Genomic DNA, 21,144 nt, shown 5'->3' on the forward strand with positions numbered 1-21,144 from the left:
ATTAACCAATATTAACTCATATATAATGTGCACTGATTTATAAGGCGCACCGTCTGCTTTTGAGAAAATTAAAGGCTTTTAGGTGCGCCTTATAGTGCGGAAAATACGGTACATTGATTTTGTGTATTCTGCCTCCCAGTCTGCACCATTGTGCTAGTGTTCTCAGTCGTGTAGTGGATACTCATTTCATACACTGATTTTACTTGGAGAAATTATATAAAGAAAAGGAGAAGGCTTTGCCAGTACACCTAAGTGACTGGCTTTAAGAACAGGAGGACTAGCATATGATGCCACCCATCGCACAAGACAAGCTGAGTATGGACCCCTCTGGTTGGTCACGAGAGCAGGGTTTAGGGCATTAAAGATATCCATTTTTGCCCATAAATGCCATTGGAGGTTGTAGGGGGCCCACCACAAGTAAATGTCCAGTGTTTCCCCTAGGATTTTTTGAAGCTGTGGTGGTGGGCTGCATCGGAGTCGGACAGCCTCACCATGTCGTGCCACAGCGAATTTTTTTTTCTTCATTTTTTCCCCCAAGAAGAACCATAACAAAGATATATTTGAAATATTTCATTAGCCAGGCTAATGTTGTACCTCTCAGCTACAGTACATGTATGTAAAATCCGTAGCTGATTACAGCTACGTTACCCGATGTACTAATGCGACTTTTTTTCTCGTGGCAATAGTACGACTTACATCTCGTAGTGACTCAGGGTTGGCAACCCAAACTGTTGAAAGAGCCATATTTGACCCCCAAAAAAACACAAAAAAAACTGATACAGTATGTCTGGAGCCACAAAAAATTAAAAGCCTTTTACAAGCCTTATAATTATCGATACTAGCTATATTAGCCTACTATAGAAATACGTAATTAGTCTTCATGATTAAATGTTTGTTTTCCCTGCAGTGGATCCTATAGAGAATGACGCACCACGTGACTACTCTGTTGTACTATGCCACCACAAGTTTAACTTCATTACAATATTAATGAATTGAAAGAATGTTTGTGTCATGTTTGTCCTCCTAGAAATCCTATTAAAACAAAAAAATATATTTCCATCCCCCATCTTTTTCCATTTAAAAAAAAAAAAAAAAAAAGCTCCGAAGCATCGCTAAAGAGCCGCATGCGGCCCGAGAGCCGCGGGTTGCAGACCACCGTCGTAGTCCTCCTTTTTCCTTTTATTTGACCCTCATAAGTACTACATTACCACAACAATAACAGTCCTTCTGTCAACTGACCCATTTAGAGCACTGGGGGAATTCTAATAGCCGTGTAAAGAGTTTTACTTGATTCGGTGAGAAGGTGAATAGTTTTTTCCCCGTTGTTCGTAAACTAAATTTCCACACAAAGGCACGTCGAGGTACCATTAACTTAGCAAGGAGAGGTATGAGAGTCATTTTTCGAGTGTCCCAGAGCTCGCGAAATTTGGGTGGGGGGGGCGCATTTATCAAAGTTTCGTCAGCCGTAATTGTCTGAAGTTGGCGCGCCGGTGTTGTGCCGAAAAATAGCCACTCCACGTGAAATGTCCCCCCTGACGGGAGCGCCCACACGTCACTCGTACAAACAGCCTTTTCTTACCAATCGATGGACACAGAAACGACGTTCTTGTACCGTGAATATGTATCATTTTACTCTGCTTGAACTGATAAATCGTTTACTGTGACCAACGCTCTGAAAATAGAGCAAGGCTTTATTTTGGGCCCCGCCTCTCCGCAGTCTCTCAGCGCAAGTTAGTCAAAGTTTGCTTTCCGTCCAAGACGGCCGTCCACCGCTCACTTTCGCCGAAAAGTCCGATCCAAATTATTGTAATGCCCCGGATATGGGCAAGAAGGAGAGAAGTCTGTATTTGCTTACCCACTTTATTGTGGTAACAATAATAAAGAAAAACAATAACAAAATAACAGCGGGCTGCTACAACATGCGACCGCTTTCTCTCGCTATCTCTCTCGTTCTCCCATTCTTCCTACTCGTTCCCCTTGCGTCTCTTAAGGGGGGGCCTGCATAGTTACGAACATTAGGCTACAATACACAATGAATAGGTGTCCGCTGAACTCCTCCCACTCGGCTGCCGCTAGTTTGAAGCGGCCTTAAAATTTTTTTTTTATTTAAATAAATAAATAAAATACATCTCATTTGCCAGGCGTGGCGGCTTTCATTTTAGTGTGGCGGTGCGCCACAATCTGTTGAATATAGGGGAATCCCTGATGTCAATTTCATTTTGAATGTGAACAAAGTGACAAGGGGATGCCTCAATGATGATGCAGTTGCAAAGTGTGAAACAGTATTCATCTATGTCCTACATCGAGAAAAATACATTTTCGGATCTTTTTCACGAAGAGTGCAAAAATATCTGGATATCTGTCATTGATATGTAATTGTGTGTTTTTTATATATACAGTGGGGAGAACAAGTATTTGATACACTGCCAATGGGTTTTCCCATTGACTGTGTATCAAATACTTGTTCTCCCCACTGTATGTAAATGTGCTAAATGACATTTCAGCAGTGAAGTCCTTCAAGCATATTGGAGATTTTAATTAACAAAGTCTCAGTCTGCTGGGTGTTAAGAAGTTAAGGTAAATTAGATTTTATTTTTCCTCATTTTCATTATTAGCACAATCTGCTTGTAAAAGAACTTCAGATTGGGATTGAAAACAACAGTGGTACTTGGGATGATAATACTGATTGAATGAATGAAACATGATTTAGCTTGGTGACTTCATGATGTTAATTTGGTAAATAGACAGATTTCCTTTCAATCAAGTCTTCCTTACTTTCTTCTTTTCAATTCAACCCTTTGTAAATATACAGTGCTGGCCAAAAGTATTGGAACCCCTGGAATTTTGTCAGATAATGCTCAATTTCTCCCAGAAAATGATTGCAATTACAAATGCTTTGGTAGTAGTATCTTCATTTATTTTGCTTGCAATTAAAAAACCTGATTTTGAGAATCTGCCAATAGTCCCGAGTCCCGATCCGGTACCTAACAAAAAAAAATACTTTTTTTTTTTTTTTTTTCATTTGAACAAATGTTCCTAAAATGTTACAGTACTGTACTTTTTACAGTACCCCCCCATCTTCAATTCCTTCTACGCTGCAAGACGTCCAAAACTTGCGCACACCGGTTAAAAGCGGCGAGTACTTACAATACTATTTGTGTTTTTATTGAGTCTGTTATTAGCTTTTCATTGCCTCAAAATACGTTTTGCATGTGTTTCCCTCTCATCCTTTTGAGCATTGTGCTTTGTTGTGGTAGCTTTAACGCAGATTGTTGATCTGTTGACCACATTCGTCGCGTAGCGTATTAGGACCACCGTTATTTGATATTACTATATTTAAGTATTTTCTTAAGGCATCTTTAGTATGTTTTGTCTGTATGCATCTAAACAAAACAAGCTGGAAGCGCACGGTAGTACTTTGGGTGTCAAGTTCCCCTTTTGTAGATGTTTCGCCGGTGTAGCACATTTTGGCAGAACACCCGTTTTTTTCCCCTACTCTCATCTCATCTTTCCTGTTCATTTTGGTTTTGCCGCTAGTTTTGTGAAATGTCATGCTCGTTGATGTTCTTCTCGGGTTCAAATTGAAAGGGTTGAACAGATGACATGTTTATGTCGCTTAGGTCATACTGTGGAAGCCCAGCAGCGTAACCATGTGACGTCACCGCTCTGTGACGTCAACAACAATGGCGACTTACTTGTTCAATTTTACAAATCGTATCAAAACGAAAACATCAAGAAGGGTTTCTATATCAAATTATTTTAACACATAATAACATTTATCTTTTAAGAACTACAAGCCTTTCTATCTATGGATCCCTTTAAGGTGCACTAGCACAAAATGTAGGCACACCCACATTTTTCACTGTCTCACCTTTAATGCCATACTTTAAATCACTCCCTATCACCATACTTTTAATCACTCTCTATAACATTCATATAATTTATTAATCTTCTGAACCGCTTATCTATCAACCGAACCGATAATTATCGTGCACTTCTACCCTTGTGTAGTGAGTAGTGATGTCCCAAAACACACTTCTAGAGTGAATGCTTTGGATGCTGACTGAGCTAAAGTTATGCATTATCATAATTTGATTTTTTCAAGAGAGTTGACTTGAACTCTGAACAAAATGTACTTTTTAGGGTTTTTTTCACTTTGGAGATTGCCCTGTGTGATTTCCAGTCAAAGACAATCTAAACAAAATAAAATTTAATTACTGTATTTTCAGATTATAAAGTGTACTTAAAATCCTTTACTATTGCCAAAAATTGACAGTGTGCTTTATAATCCAGTGTGCCTTATTTATGAATTGTGGTTGTGCTTAATGACCTCAAATCCATTTTATTGGAGGTTTTTTTATCTTATTAAAAGGGAGCAAAATAAAATGACAGTGTGGTTGACAGACAAAATAACTTCCTCTAAATTGTGTGTAAAGACAATAAACGACATCATGAATGCAAACTAATGCAAACACCTAGTTGCGCGTTACCTTAAAGTTTACGGACTATTTAACTTGAAGTTAAAGGACTACGGTTATGTAAAATAATCAAGTGTATTGACTCTTTACCTTGGTAATGTTGCAACATCTTAAGGGATCGAATGTCCCACACCTTGACTGAATTGTCTGTACTAGCCGCAGCGATGCAAGTTCCACTTGGATGAAATTCTACTTGGTTTGCGTAACTACAGGATAGCAGAAAGGAAAAAAAAAAAAAAAAAAAAAAAACGAATGAGAAGACGTTTTTGCTTTGGTCAGATACTAGTAGAATAAAAAGCACTCACCCTGCATGTTCGTAGAAAGAGTGAACACATTCCCTGCTGTTCTTGTCCCACAGCTTGATGGTTTTGTCATCACTCGAGGAAATAATCAAGCGGCCGTCTGGAGAAAACCTGTGCGAAAAGAACATTTGATATTTGCAGTTCGATTTGAGTTCGTGTTAGCCAACATTTCATACCTGGCACAGCGGACCCAGTTGATGTGCTGATTGAGGGAGAACAGGAACTTTTGTCGGGGGAGGGCCCACAATTTGACCGTCTTGTCATCCGACGCTGTGACCATAGTATGACCGTCTCCAGAGAAGTCCACACAACGCACGGTGGCGGTGTGAGCCTTGAACACTGTTGACTGAGCCTTCCTGTAACAAAGATCTGGCTGCTCAGTACTGTACGAGCAAGAAAACTTAGCATCAAGTTTGACCGTTTCCAGGGTTCTTACATCCTTTTAAAAGTCAAATTTAATGCCTTTGAAGACATTTTTAAGACCTTAAAAATATCATTTAAAACCAAAACATGTCACAACAATTTCTGATAAGGAAAAAAAAAAAAGCTAACTTTATTTCACCGTAACTTGTGTTTTTCTCTTCTGATGTGCAACTCTGCGGCTTTGACCCCCAGTGGGAACCTCTGGGTACCTCACGATACGATAAGATTTGTGATATAAGGTTCACGATAATGATGATAGCAATACAACAATTATTGATACATGGGTCAGGATATCATTCTAGATTCTTCCTACCAATCAACTAATAAAAAGAAAAAACAAGGTATTTAATCCTTCTGATGTGAATTGGAATGAGTTCATCACTAGTAGACCTTCAATCCGTTTGAACTGGGAGGGTGGCAGTGAATGAACAGTTATATATGGTAAATGGTGTTATACTTGTATAGCGCCTTTCGACCTTTCAAGGCCCTCAAAGCACATATTTAATACATAAAGATATATTGTCACATCCGTACCCTGCATCAGGCACTGTTGTTATTTTCACCAGCGGCCAACCGCCTCTCAAATAAACTTTCCATCCTTTTTTGATAAAATTTACACTTCCCTGCCTCTGCATATTCCTGCTTACCTCTGTAACCGCAAATAACCAGGAAATAGCATCATGGCGTCAACTCAAGGGACTGCGGGCAACGTACCTTATAACACATATTAATCCCAAACGCTCGTATTTAGTGCATGGCCATTAATAAAACAAATACACACAATTAGAAGTTTTACGGCAGGCTACAGTGATTTCCCTGGCATTAAACACATCGTCTGTAAATGACATTCCTATAATGATCGATTACATTTAAGACAATTTAAGACCTTGATTATCCGGATTTTAAATTTAAGACATTTTAGGACTTTTTAAGGACCAGCGGGAACCCTGATTTCTGGCTTAAAGGTCCTCTAGCCAAGTGATCCCTAAACACCGGGCCGGGGACCAGTAGCGGTTCGAGGTGCGTTTGCTACTGGGCTGCAGAGAAAAAATAAATAATTGTTTCTAAGTGCTTTTTGACCAATCCAAGTAGAGATTTGTGTACGTCGCCCTCTAGTGGTTGACCGCCGTGACTGAGGTGTTGAAGTTTTAGGAGAGGCCTCTGTTAAAAAAGGTCAATTCAGCATGTGGGGAGTTAAAACATTTTTTGCACTTAATGTTCGTTTTTAGTGCCATCGTGTAATTTTATATTTACTGCAATTTTCTGCCACACATTGTCTGTGAAAAAAATGGTCCACATCATAGCAGTCCATGGTGCAAAAAAAAAAGGTTGGGGACCACTGCTCTAGCTGTCAGAATAAATTATGCACATTGATTATTCATTACTTATTTTCTACACATTATAGCAACAACTCCAACTCCACCTGAGCTGCGGGAAACCATGTAGAGACCTTAAGGAAGGTATTTTGGGATAATCAAATAATCTAAAAGTATCACCATTTGATCCAATGACCCAAAACACACTTCAAAAAGCACTAGAAAATGTTTGAGAGAAAGCACTGGAGACTTCTAAAGTGGCCAGCAATGAGTCCAGACCTGAATCCCATAGAACACCTGTGGAGAAACCTGAAAATGGTAGTTTTAAGAAGGCACCCTTCAAATCTCAGAGACCTTGAGCAGTTGGCCAAAAAAGAATGGCCTAAAATTGCAGCAGAGCATTGTAAGAATCTCATCATTGATGTATACCGGAAGCGGTTGTTCGCAGTTATTTTGTCTAAAGGTTGTGCCACCAAGTATTGGGCTGAGGGTTCTAATACTTTTGTCCGGCCCATTTTTGGAGTTTTGTATAAAATGATAATGATTTTTTTTTTCATTCTGTTTTGTTTTTTCATTGCAAGCAAAATAAATGAAGATATTACTGCCAAAGCATTTGTAATTGCAATCATTTTCTGGGAGAAATTGAGCATTATCTGACAAAATTCCAGGGGTGCCAATACTTTTGGCCAGCAGTGTAGCTTTCTTTAAATGGGCGGATCATTTTACTTCAGTTTTATTATTCTTATTGTTTTTACAACAAAATAAAAATAATAGATTTTCTTCTTTCCTTGTCAAATCCAAAGCACTGAAATGTGTGACATGGAATTAATAAAACAAAACAAATTGGAATAACAGATCTGTATCGTGGTAATAAAAAACAAACAAAACAAAACAACAAAAATACTTGCATGTTGGGCACCCAAAGGCGTACAGTCCTGTCTTTGGAGGAAGAGGCCACCAGGTGTCCTGAGGGAGAAAACTGGACACAGGTGATGGAGTCTTCATGCCCATCAAAACGATAAGCACGCCTCTGAGGTTTTAAGTTCCAGATCATCACGATGCCGTCTGTGGAGCTGGTGGCTGGTGGATGACGATGTAAGGCATGCATACAGGTGCCAAAAGACAGTCCAATTAAAACACTGATTTGAACATGGGTGGAGAATTGAGAGTTTTTACCGAGCTGTTTCATATTGCTGCTGAAGTCCACACTTGTTACGGCATCCTTGTGACCCTTGAAATTATGCTCAAGTGTCGGATCATGCTATGTAAGCACAGAGACTAATTAAAATCGTCATGCATTAGATTGCCTTTTATTAGCATTGTGTCTTTTTTTTTTTTTTTTTTTTTTTTTTTTTTGCAATTATGGCTTGAATGTTATCCGTTTTGCAATAATGTAAGAATAATTGCACAGTGTAAAACCTTTTTTATTATCGCTTACACACATTTAAGAAAAGTAAATGCTAGCAACGAAAAATTTGATACAGTACTCGATGTACTCCATCTGTAAGGACTTCAACTTTGGAACCAATGGGTCACATTAAAAAAAAAAATAGCAACTAGTTGTTGAAGAAATGCGAGCTTCTCAACTACTTGTTTGGTGCCCTTGTGCAACACACACAAAATACTCATTTGTGGTTAAAAAAAAAAAAAAAAAAAGGGTATAGTTAGAACACAAAATACTTCAAAATTGTGGCCACCAAATGAATATAACGCTCACACATAAAACTACTTTATGTGCTTAACCCTTTAAGATCCGGGCCTACTTAGACCGATATTGAATGCCTTTGATGTTGCCTTTAAGTTTCAAAGAAAAAGTTGTTTACAGTGGTGTGGTTAGGTCCCTTTTTTTCAGGACACCATAACCTTCATGTCCAAACTGTTGTTTTTTTTCACCAACCAATTATAATAATCGTTTTGGACCCATAAAGACAAAAAAGGTGGCTTTTTCTGATTTTATTATTTTATTATCCCTGTCGTTTTCTCTTTCTGATCCAGCCTTATTAATCCATCGCAACATTCTACATCAAAGCTGCTTTGTTGTAGTTCCCTACGGATTCTTCAGTAAAATTTTACATATCAGGTCACGCATTCAAGTGCATGGGAAGCTCAATAGACCGCCTGACAATAAGCCAACACACGTAAAATGCAAAGGGCAGTGCTGTCAAGGAGACGAGAGCCTGTGACGCTTTCCAGCTAAGTAGCTCGCGTGTAAGGGGGTAAAATCATTTTTAAAAAATTAAAAGTATTGTCAGGCCGGGGAGGATATTAATGGGATTCCCTCTGAACAGTCCGTTTTGCAGATTGAGCATTCATACTGGTGATGTTTGCAGTCTTCTTTCCATTTCCAAACAAAGTCTCAAAAGGGGTATAAATTACTATTGACTTGCATTACACTACTAATGCCCCTTTTCCGCTAAAACGGGTGGGAAAACTGGTCCTCGAGGGCCGCAGTGTGTCCTGGTCTTTGTTCCAACTGATTCAGCACAGACAGTTTAACCAATAACCAATGAGGTTACAGCACAAACAAGAAGCACCTGAATGCAATCAAATGATTGCACTTGTTAGACACCAGATTGGTGAAGGGCTGTCCTCATGATGGGTTTGGACAAAATCCCGCACCCACAACAGCCTTTTAAGGAATAGTTTGCCCATTTGGTGGTGATGCTGCGCTGAATTGGTTCTAATTACTTGCTTCCCAAGAACATTTGTTCTGCCAAAATTATTGCCCTACCCGTCAGAGGCGAATTTAACAGCTGAAATACTACAGTGAGATCTCAGCTTGTTTTATATAGATGCATGCAGGAACATTGTACTAAAAAAATCCTTCAATCACTTTGACACCAGTTGTGTTCCTCCTCCTCACACAGACAAAATAAACAATGAATCCAATTTTAACACGTTTTACATGCATGCCGTAACTTTTTTTTTTAAACAATTCTCTTAACAAATGGTTCAGACACATATTCGCACAAAAAATGGCTTAATATACCCATAAACTAAATTACGAATGCATTAAAAAAACATTAGCGCAAACAAAAACTTAGCTTATCATTTCGCATCTAGTTCTCTATACATGTGCTAACGCCGCCGTGTCTGACATTTCGCATGTAGTTCTATATACATGTGATATCTACCGTAGCATCATTTGGGCATAGTTTGTAGGCCATCGGCGACAGTCAAGTATTATTGGAGCCACCTAGCATCGCCTTTGCAACGGCGTCACAACTCCCTTCCCTCAGCTCTCTCATCTCCATGAGTCTGTGTCTCTCAAACTTTTCTCGCGTCATTCAACCAACGTAGTAACGCATAGTAACGTACGCCTTTACATCCTCAGTAACGGTAACGGCGTTGCCAAGATGAGAAAGGTAATTAATTAGATTACTCTCTACTGAAAAATATAACACCGTTATACTCTATCGCCATTATTAACAACACTGAGTGTTTGTTCCTGGAGGAACATGGACAACTTCATCAGCTAGCACTCTTCTATCGCCATCATTAACAACACTGAGTGTTTGTTCCTGGAGGAACATGGACAACTTCTTCAGCTAGCACTCTTTGGATTGGAACAATAGCCTGAACATGGAGGTGACCTCTTTACTATCCTCTTCTTTTTTTGTGGGTTGGAGGGATTCATCCTCATTTCCTTTGGAAGAAGCGGAGCTGGTACCTTCTTCTCTTTCTTCTGGCTCTTTTTAGTCCAGTAGCTCTTGTGCATGCTGCCGTTTAATATCGTCCAATGTCTTTGCCTCCACCGTGGTCCCACAATATCTTGGGCTTACTCAGGAGGACTTTGATAACAAATAAGGTTTATATTTCGGTCACTACATTGCACGTTTTTCTTATTCAGTGCGTAGTGTTATCAAGGCATGGAGAGAGATCACCATTAATCATTTCCATTACAGTTTTAACTGAGGGAACAGTGAGATATTTTAGCCCAGAAAGGACGTCTATGAAGTCAGTCAGTCGTTTCATTGTCCAGTGATGGACTTCCAGGCAGAAATGTCTTGCCAGGTTTGAGGAGGCCATATTTTCTGTCTTCAACCACACAACATCAACACATTCACTATAAACTAGGGCTGTCAAACGATTAAATTATTAATCAAGTTAATCACAGCTTAAAAATTAATTAATTGCAATTAATCGCATTCAAACCATCTCTAAAATATGCCATATTTTTATGTAAATTATTGTTGGAATGGAAATATAAGACAAGACGGATATATACATTCAACATACTGTACATAAGTACTGTATTTGTTTATTATAAAAATAAATCCACAAGACGGCATTAACTTTAACATTCTTTCTGTGAAAGGGATCCAAGGATAGAAAGATTTTTAATTAAACATGCATGTGCTTATTTCCAACAAGCACAACCTCAGAGTAAGTGTTTAGAAAAGCATTTGAATGGATGTACTTACATTATTAGGACATATTGTTATATCATAAGCCGTTGCAACATTCCGCACAGATATTAACGATTTGATTGATATTCATGTAAAAGTTAAAGGGACTCTTTAGGACAGTCAACTTTTCACGATTTGTTTGTTTTGCTTATGTTTAACAGTACTGTAAGTGACTATTGCTTTAACAGTACTGTATTTGACTATTACTGCAGTGACAATATAATTAACCTTACGGGACATAGTTCGCTGTACTACAACCGTTATTATTCATCAAAGAAGTGGCATGAGACAGCGTTCATGACGCATATCCTCCATCGATACATTGAAGTATGACACTACCTAAATAAAAATGTCTACTCTGAAAGATAAGAACTGAATCACATATGTTACATATTGTAAATTTAACTTTATTTCACGGCTCACAAAGGGCCTCAGTCGCCTATTATCACAGACGCCACTTCCACCCCGGCTCGGCTAACGAAAAGCTTTATAAACTTCCTTACCATTGCCTGAGACATCTTACGTGGTCCGGGAACGACAGGAGAAGTAACAACTTTCGAATTGTTTGTCAGAAGTGACATCGGATTCCCAAAAAAGCTATGGTTGGCTTTAAAGGTAGAAAACAGTCTAGATCTTTTTTAGCTATTAGCTGCCGACTGCTTGACAACAAGTTTCAGTTTACGCGCCGCGATTGGGCGGTTGCTATCGGGCAAGTTTTCTTAAAGGGGACGCTCCATAATTTTCGCCAACGCCAAAAATAAATACATCTGTTTTATAAAACATTTGCTAAAACAATGAAAAGTACGTTAAATTGTTGATATAAAACAAGTCAATTAATCGTGGGCGAGGCGTTTTAGTACTGTTATATATGCTATTTTAAAATACAGTACCGCAAATATCCGCTAGATGTAAGTAGTGTCCTTTTGCAAGAATACAAACGATCTATGTAGCAATAAAGTTAAAGTGTCTTTATTTTAGTAAACGATTGTGAATTGCGAATGGCGTCATATACATTACGATGCACTATCCATTGTCCGTATAAATTGTTCCTAAAAAAATTGTGTGCTGAAAAATCCATTTTGAATTGCAGTAAAATATATGATTTTCAAAAATTTCTCATTTTTGCTATGGGCGGTACATTAATAAGACCATTAATAAGAACAAACTCACCAAATAGATTATTGAACGGGGGTCAGGGCTACATTTCTAACGAATATGAACCTAATTAATTAGCAAATTTAAATTGCAATATTTGTACATAATTTATATTAAAATACACAATAAATACAAACTTGTTAATAATTTCCACTATCAAGGAATGCAAAAAATAAACATTTGTCTTAATATCATTCAATATTGTCAGTCTAAATAAATAAAATTTAACTGAAAACCCTTCTTAGTCTGGGAATAACAAAAGTAAATAAAAATTGAGCCTTCCTTTAGTTAGTGCACTACTGCTTTTGTTCACAAGCACAGCCAAACTCTACAAAAAAAAAGAACGCTCCCTTGGGCTGTTTAAGACCACATAAATAAAATAAAAATGAATATTGGGGAGAATGGGTAAACCTCTGTTCGCTACATTTCTCAGTTTAATTAACGTTAACAGTAGAAAACATACAGGACAATTCTCTCTAAGCAGCTTCCTACTCGAGCCGATTAGCAAGTTCACAGTTTAATAATTGTGCTAATTCTGATGCAAATTGGACTTTCAGTAGCAAAATTAGTGGTATGAAAATTGGGGAGAAGGGGTAAAACTCTGTTCACTACATTTTTCACAGTTTAATTAACGTTAACAAAAACACATACAGGACACTTCTCTCTAAGCAGCGTCGTACTCGAGCCGATTAGCAAGTTCAAAGTTGAATAATTATGCTAATTCTGATGCAAATTGGACTTTCAGTAGCAAAATTAGTGGTATGTTCCCCACCTCCACAGCATTTTACATGACTTACAGTGGCTGCTGCTGGCTGAAAAAAAAAAAAAAACTTCTAATATCCCTCCTCTTCAAAGCGGGCGGAGGAGGTAGGATGTTGTCTGTGTCGGGGCTGTGTGTGCGTGTGTAAGTGTGCCAATCAAAGGTGCGTTTGAGGGGGAAAAAATGGACCGGCACATTCAGCATTTGAAAAGGGGTAAATGTAAGTCTGAACGTAATGAAAATAATACACTTAATAACGGTAGGGTCAATTCGACTCCTACAACATATGGGAAGACAAGCTAAGTGACCTATACAACTCAAGTCATTAAATAATGCAAATAAGGTTGCTTAAAACAAACTCCCATGCTGAAAAGTTGACCGTGTTATTTCCCTACTGTCCCTATGCAAACCTACGCCCTTGTTTCTCCCAAGACCCCTGATCTCCTTTCGTGGCCCGGAAGCACTGTTTCGTACAAGTGTTTCCCAAATCCCAACCTTTGGTGAGCTAATGGGGGTATTTTGCATTAACCAAATCTCACAGAACACCACTAAAGAACTAACCAAGAAAAAGGAAAAAAATATATATTTGAAATGTTTAATATGTTAAAGTTTTTAAGTATATATTGAGTAGAACCTAATATTTAATCAGACAATGAATTTAAATAAAAAAGAAATATGTGAATGTAAAGTAAAATGAATTAAGGGTCATTTAGGGGCCCCTATGGTCCTGAGGCCTGGGACACCATACCCGGTTGGCTACCGATTTCACCAAAGAGACGTCGCAACAATATTCAAATGACTCCATTATACTAATCAGACGTAAGCTTGCTGTTCTATCTTCGTGGCAGCCTTTTCAATCCTGTGGTGTCTTTAAAGCACCGTAAAAAATGAAGTACTTGATTTAGAGCGCTGTTTTTCACCTATCACGGCAGGTTCTGGTCCCCATTAACCATGAAAAACAAGGATCACTGTATTCAGACCACTTAATGAAGTTAGAAAACATGCACGACTGTCAAGATTCAAAAGCCTAATCCTCAAAAATGTGGGGCAGAACACTACCAACCAATAGTGTGATGTGCTGTCATACTACTTATAACCTAAAATTGATTGTGCTTGCCGCAGCCTTGCTACATTTATGTACAATATTGTTGGATTTCATTTTTATTAGGTTTAATTGTAGGCAGCAATACCTAAATTTAAATTTCAAACATTTGATTGAGCTTTGAAATCAAATTACTGTTTTAGATCTTACCCCCAGTCACGCCATTCATAACACATCTTTGATTTGTAAAGCCCATTTGCAAGCTACAGTATATGCATTTATTTTCCCATCCAAACTGTAAAATATGCTAATTTGACTTTATTTTTATTCGTTTTTAAATGCAAACTTGCTGCCTTAATCAATTACATGCCATTTCCTTGATTATTTTAAGTTTTAAGAACCTCAAATCAACCTTTTGATTGGATTATAGTAAATTGTTTATTTTGCGTTTGAAGTACTTAAATTAACTTCAATGAATTAGACTACAGTAATTGATTTATTGTGGGCCTCCAGTACTGAAGTGATGCATAAGTTATCTTTAGTGCTGCTCATTAATCATGTGCACGAGAACTTTTTTTTTTTTTTTTAACCTGAAAAAATTCTACAATCTGAACAGCACATGCCAATTTAATTGCGCAGGAACAAATAAACAACAGTCACTACAATATCTTACTCTTTTATAAACTGTAACGTTGCCATATACAACAAGGCAACACGACAGTTTATAAAAGAGTAAAATATTTACTTACCAAATCGATGTGAAGTCATTAAAGTAAGTGAAGGGGTGTAAGAGAGCTCTGGTTGACGGCTCGGTTCACCATGGACATGTGCAGGAATGTTTTGGTGTGGGAAAAGCATGAAATAGACGAGGCAGATCTGTGCATGTCAGAAAGAACACCCAAAGAACACTAGATACAAAAAAAAAAAAGTGCTGATTTGGCTTAACAGAAATACATAAATTAGGCATGTTTTCCAGCCCCAAATTATGACTTACTTATCACAAATATGTGTTCACAACAGGTTGATGTAAATTGAGTTTGATTCACTTATCAAATTTAATTAAGTAGTATATTAGAATTTAAGGTGATAAACATTTCCCTGATTTCAATAGCGTGATCATTTTCTGCTCTTATGATTATATGTTCTAGTTAAATCGATAAGTGTGCAATGCAAATTTCCACATGGAACTGGAAAAAGTAAAATGAAAGTAGCTGTAGGAATAATTATAAACAGCAATAAATTGTGAAGTGGAGTGACAGAAAGTAAAACTGTGCACTTCTTCCATGTGAAAAAACATGCCTGTGTATGTGAACTTGTTTACAGTTTTTGCTTTGGGCTATTTGCCAAAGGGAAGCGTAAAATAAGTAGTTTTTGACATTTTGGTTCATCACTTTGGCTCCTATCTTGAGTGTTGTTTCATTTCACACCATCTGAATGTGTAAGCAACAAGCTTTTCTGCTTCACAAAGTCTTCAAATCTGAACAATTGGGAGGCTTGTTTTACGGAAGTTGAATTCGGTGTTTCTTTCTTTCTTTTTTTAACACACCTTCCATCTGTCAAGCTGTCGGAGCAAAGAGGAAGTATTTATTTTTGTTCCACAACTATAAGAACAAGTTTCAAAGCTCGCTTTGCAACATAGTGATTTATATTTAGCAAAACAACAAGCCAAGTATGGTATTTAGGTAATGAGGAAATGATTGACGTAAATATGTGAGAGATTTATTTTGTTGTGAGATTTATATTTCATAACATTTTGAAGGTAGAAAAGGAATATATGACCTCAAACTAACTCAACCCTGTTTTTTCACTAGCTTTGAGAGTCATGCACAATACAATGCTGTTGTCGTATGAATAAAGATCAGTCAGCTTAATTTCAAAACATGAACTCATATGTCCTTACTTTATTTGCTTTTCCCATGAAAACTTTGTGAGGATAGTTACTATTGGAAATGGATGGATTAAAGAATATACCGTAATAGAGAATAAAAGCTTGTGTGGCATTTATTTATTACTCAACAATAAACTGGTATTAGACACGGATCTATAGTATGTTTTCGATGAATTCTACTGTAAGGCAATCTATTATAATGTTCCTCTTAACTTATAATAATGTACTTTAGAATGAACAAGAAGGAGAATTGGGGGGTTACTTTGTGTAGTGCATTGATTTACAGTGGGGCAAATAAGTATTTAGTCAACCACTAATTGCGCAAGTTCTCCTACTTGAAAAGATTTGAGAGGCCTGTAATTGTCAACATTGGTAAACCTCAAACATGAGGGACAGAATGTGGGGGGGGGGGAAAGAAAATCACATTGATTGAGTTTTAAATAATTTATTTCCAAATTAGAGTGGAAAATAAGTATTTCTTCACCTACAAACAAGCAAGATTTCTGGCTGTCAAAGAGGTCTAACTTCTTCTAACGAGGTCTAACGAGGCTCCACTCATTACCTGTATTAATGCCACCTGTTTTAACTCATGATCGGTATAAAAGACACCTGTCCACAACCACAGTCAGTCACACTCCAAACTCCACTATGGCCAAGACCAAAGAGCTGTCGAAGGACACCAGAGACAAAATTGTAGACCTGCACCAGGCTGGGAAGACTGAATCTGCAATAGGTAAAACACTTGGTGTGAAGAAATCAACTGTGGAAGCAATTATTAGAAAAATGGAAGAAATACAAGACCACTGATAATCTCCCTCGATCTGGGGCTCCATGCAAGATCTCACCCTGTGGCGTCAAAATGATAACAAGAACAGTGAGCAAAAACTGTGACTTTTTGACTTGAGCAACTCAACATTTTGAGACGATATATTTTCTCCAATACATCCTTGTTCCTGATAGAAATTCAAGCAGGCGTGTCCAAAGTCTGACAGCCTTGATACAGAAGTGAAGGTTGAGTGTGACAACACAAAATAAATAACAAAGGTCACATAACAAAACACCAGTGTGGAATATAGTTGTCATTGTTCTTACTTGTCCATTCCTATCCACAACATTTAAAAGTAGCAAAATTGGACCAAATAATAAGTAAAGCCCAAATATTCCATATAGGTAGTGCTGTTTTGAAACAAAGACATAAAAGGCCAAAGATGGTGTGGAATGTCCAGCTGTGGATAATGGAAACTAGCCAGTTTATGTCAATGACAGGTCATCAAGGACACTGTGATACAAGCGCCAGGGAGGCCGTAACATGGGGGTGGGCTGAAGGTTGATGGGTGGACAGTTTGGCCCAATTCCTCAGCACATACAAAAGCCCATTCAGCATACAACGTTATAAAGTAATAGTTAATGCTCAACCACCAGTTTCAACTTCCCCCATGACTACATTTTCACTAAAGATGCAGCTCATTAGAACATCTTGTTACACATGCCTCACAGTTCTAAGATGAAGGGCTAAATTCCAGGCTCCGGTTTCCTTGCACACCCCAAAAGCAGGCATCCTAGGTTGATTCGATATTTTAAATTTTTCATAGGTTTATGTGTGTGAAAAGCTGTTTTTCCTAATGTGCCCTGCGATTGGCTGGCAACCAGTTCAGGATGTAACATACTGTAAAGCAGAGGTGGGTAGAGTAGCCAAAAATGTTACTCAAGTAAGAGTAGCGTTACTTCAAAATAATATTACTAAAGTAAGAGTAAAAGTAGTCATCCAAAAAATGTACTCAAGTACAAGTAAAACAGTATCCAGTGAAAAGAATACTCAAGTAATGACTAGCATTTTGAGCACCTGCTTATTTTTGTTTGATTTTTTTTTTTTTTAAACAATGGATTTTTTTTTTCTCTCAGCACAAACTTATCTATATGGACTGTTGTTATAATGTTACTATACAATAACCCATTACATAACCACATTAAGGCAAAGACATAAAAAAACAATCATTAAATTAAAGAGAGAAAAAAAACAGTAATGAAACATTATTAGTCCAAAGCGCATGAGTGCCCTGCCCTCTAGTGGAGAAAATAGTTCATAGTTTGAATAGTGAATACTGCAGTTCCTTCATAGTTACTATTATGAAATTAAAAGGATTTTCCGTGGTCAATCAGTGCCAAATAAAAACTGTCTGAGTTTTAAATCCGCGCTTTCGATTCATGTTGAGGGCAGCGCTCTATGTCAAATACTTAATTTGTTACGGTGCTTTAGAGACGCGTGATTGAAAATGCATGCGTGCCAAAGAACGGCAAGCTTGTGTCTGATTGGTGTAGTAGAGTCATGTGATTATTGTTGCGACGTCTCACTGGTGAAATTAGTAGCGCTACTCTTGGATATAGCATCGCTAGCAAAAAAGGAAAAAAATCTAATATGTACAATAAAGAAGAAAAATGTCATGACTTTTGTGCAGCCCAAAGTAGCGGAGTAAGAGTAGTGTTTTTTTCTTCACAAATATACTCAAGTAAAAGTAAAAAGTATGGCTTAGTAAAACTACTCTTAGAAGTACATTTTTCTCAAAAAGTTACTCAAGTAAATGTAACGAAGTACATGTAATGTGTTACTACCCACCTCTGCTGTAAAGGGATAGTCAGATGGGATTGGCTTCGGCACCACATGGACAGTCCTGACGCTCAATGAATGAAAAACCTAATTTTAGAAAAACTTGCATATTCAAATGCTACCTAATGGCGCTTTGAAGTCTCTGATCATTTTTCATAAGGCGCATAAACATGCACTCGTCATTAGGCTCATATGACTGATGTCTGCATAAACTACAGATAGCTTGCTTCGTTTGTCAGCAAAGTGATATTATAAATTCTCATGCCCACAACAAAACAAAGTATTGTATGAGGTTATTGTTAATATAGAATAGCATTTATTCTTCTAAAAACATATTTATCAAGCTGATTTATAAGGTAATTGTTTAAACTGTACATAACCTGTATTTAATATGATTACAATATGCAGGTTCACCTGTCAAATTAGTGTATTCCAATCCTCGTGATGATTATTTTATTTTGTTTAAATGTACTAGTATATCATAAACAAGGGCATAGATTTGCATAGAGGCGATAGGGAGATAACATTCAGGATGCCCAAATTATCACCACCGACTTTAATGCAACCTTATTTGCATAATATAATGAGTTTATTTAAATTAGATTTTCTACCTATATGTTGTAAGGATAGAATTGACCCAACAATTATTAAGTGCATTATTTTCATTATGTTCAGACATAGACTTCATAATGATTTTGACGGGTCAGATTCGACCTTCACTGCGCCATGCCTTCAAGTAGGGGGCCATCCCACAGTTCGCTTCAGTTATTCGCAGTTGGTCGCAGCGAAAAATACCGCGATCCAATGCCGGATCTGGGTTGAAAATGCACGAAAGCTGTACCACATATAAACAGGAAGGATTGTCTCAGGAGTGATTTGTTCGAGGATTCAAGGTAATTATTATATTTTTCGTTTTTTCACAAGAATTTTCAACGTAAAAAGCTCTTGGTTGTAAGGCTGGCGCCACATTGTCTAACAGACTAGCATCATTATTCGACATATTTACGTAAAATAAATGCTACCTGCCCGGTTTTTTGGTCTTCTGAAAAAGAATTGAGACTGTTTTACATTCATATCTATAAAGAATTCAGGGATTTAAGCATTTATTCACAAGAATTTTCAACGTAAAAAGCTATTTGTTGTAAGGCTGCCGCCACATTGACTAAAAGACCAGCATCGTACTTCGGCATATTTACGTAAAATAAATGCTAACTGCACTTTTTTTTGTTGTTGCTTTTAACCAAGAATCGAGACTGTTTTACGTCCATATCTATATAGAATTTAGGGATTTAAGCCATTATTCACAAGAATTTTCACCGGAAAAGCTCTGTTTACATATGACAGAACATATGACATACACATTGACCAACAGACTAGCATCGTACTTGAACATCTTTGCGTAAAATAAATGCTGACTGTGCTTTTTTTTTTTCTTTCTTTCTTTTAACCAAGAATTGAGACTGTTTTGCGTCCATATCTATATAGAATTCAGGAATTTAAGCATTTATTCACAAGAATTTTCAACAAAAAAAAATCTCTGTCTGTCCACACGGTCAGCTTTGACGGCCACGGCAACAATGCAGGCCCTCTATTAATCGGCTCCACGCCCCGTTTCCCGTCAATATCATTATGAAGTCTATGGTTCAGACTTAATTGACCTCTTTTCACTTGCTGAACGTGTCGGTCCATGTTTTTTTTCTTGTAACGCACGTATGATTGGCTGATGACTTGACACACACACGCACACTCACACAGCTCTGACACCGCCTTCTCTGCCCCCTTCGAAGAGGAATGACATGAGAGGGGTTTTTTTTTCGGCCAGCAGCAGCAGCCACTGTAAATAATGTAAAAAGACGTCAATGTTATGGAGGTGGGGAACACCCCACTTATTTTGCTACCAAAAGTCCGCTCTTCATTAGAACTACCATAACATTAAGCTGTGTGAACTTGCTAACCTGCAAAACTTGTGTAGGAAGCTGCTTAGAGAGAAGTGTCTTACTGTATGTGTTTTCTACGGTTAACGTTGAATAAACTGTGAGAAATGTAATGAACTCTGCTGGAAAATGTAGAACCAGAAAAACGTGAGCAAGAAGCTGCTTAGAGAGAGAGTTCCCAGTCTGGAAAGTGTTGACGGTCAAAATCTTCTCGTATACGGCATGGCTTAGAAGGAAAGAAGGCTAGAGCATATTGTGACTACACTTTTGAAACCAAATACCCACTTGTGCATTTATTTAGGAATTAAAATGTATTTATTAATTTATTTTCAACATCATTTATTTTAAAATATTTTTATGTGGAGCCTATGCAGATATTTTTTCGGATAATCATATTTTCCCCATAATTGCTCAAACCACTGATGCACTTTAGAAATGAAAATAAGGGACAAGGAGATGAAAGAGACAACTAATTAAAGCAATGTATTACTCTTGTGGTGAAGGACAATGTATAGGCTAACGCCAAAATATAGTTCCATGTATAGTTGAAATGTTGCCCCCATCCCCAAAAAAAATCCCACTGTAAATTACCTTTATATGAAGCAAGGAGGGATTCCCACATTCTCACACGAAAATAACACGTTTAACCTAGTGGTCTTAAGACAAATGTTTATTTTTTGCATTCCTGGATAGTTAAGAGATTAGTTCAAATTTGTATTTTTTGTGTATATTAATGTAATTTAAGTTATGTTCATATATTGCAATTTGAATTTGGTAATAAAATCCAGACATTTATTGGGGTGGTTTTCAAAATGTTTGTAGTAGTTTTTGA

At 37.5% G+C, this 21,144-nt stretch overlaps 1 protein-coding gene across 2 annotated transcripts in view; it reads right to left on the bottom strand.

Moving 5' to 3' along the window:
• Positions 1-11,602, bottom strand: part of poc1a (POC1 centriolar protein A) — a 77,699-nt gene extending 66,097 nt beyond the window's left edge. The window contains exons 1-6 of one of the 2 annotated variants that reach the window (XM_057845324.1): positions 11,432-11,602; positions 7,696-7,780; positions 7,428-7,599; positions 4,957-5,136; positions 4,784-4,891; positions 4,569-4,684 (exon numbers count right to left, since the gene is read on the bottom strand). In XM_057845324.1, coding sequence (XP_057701307.1) covers positions 4,569-4,684; positions 4,784-4,891; positions 4,957-5,136; positions 7,428-7,599; positions 7,696-7,780; positions 11,432-11,509 — 739 coding nt within the window. In that variant the 5' untranslated portion in view covers positions 11,510-11,602. The other variant, XM_057845325.1, reaches the window with a different exon arrangement.
• Between the last annotated feature and the right edge of the window lie 9,542 nt (positions 11,603-21,144).

The sequence above is a fragment of the Corythoichthys intestinalis genome, chromosome 9, assembly GCF_030265065.1.
Source record: "Corythoichthys intestinalis isolate RoL2023-P3 chromosome 9, ASM3026506v1, whole genome shotgun sequence".
Classification (NCBI taxonomy): domain Eukaryota; kingdom Metazoa; phylum Chordata; class Actinopteri; order Syngnathiformes; family Syngnathidae; genus Corythoichthys; species Corythoichthys intestinalis.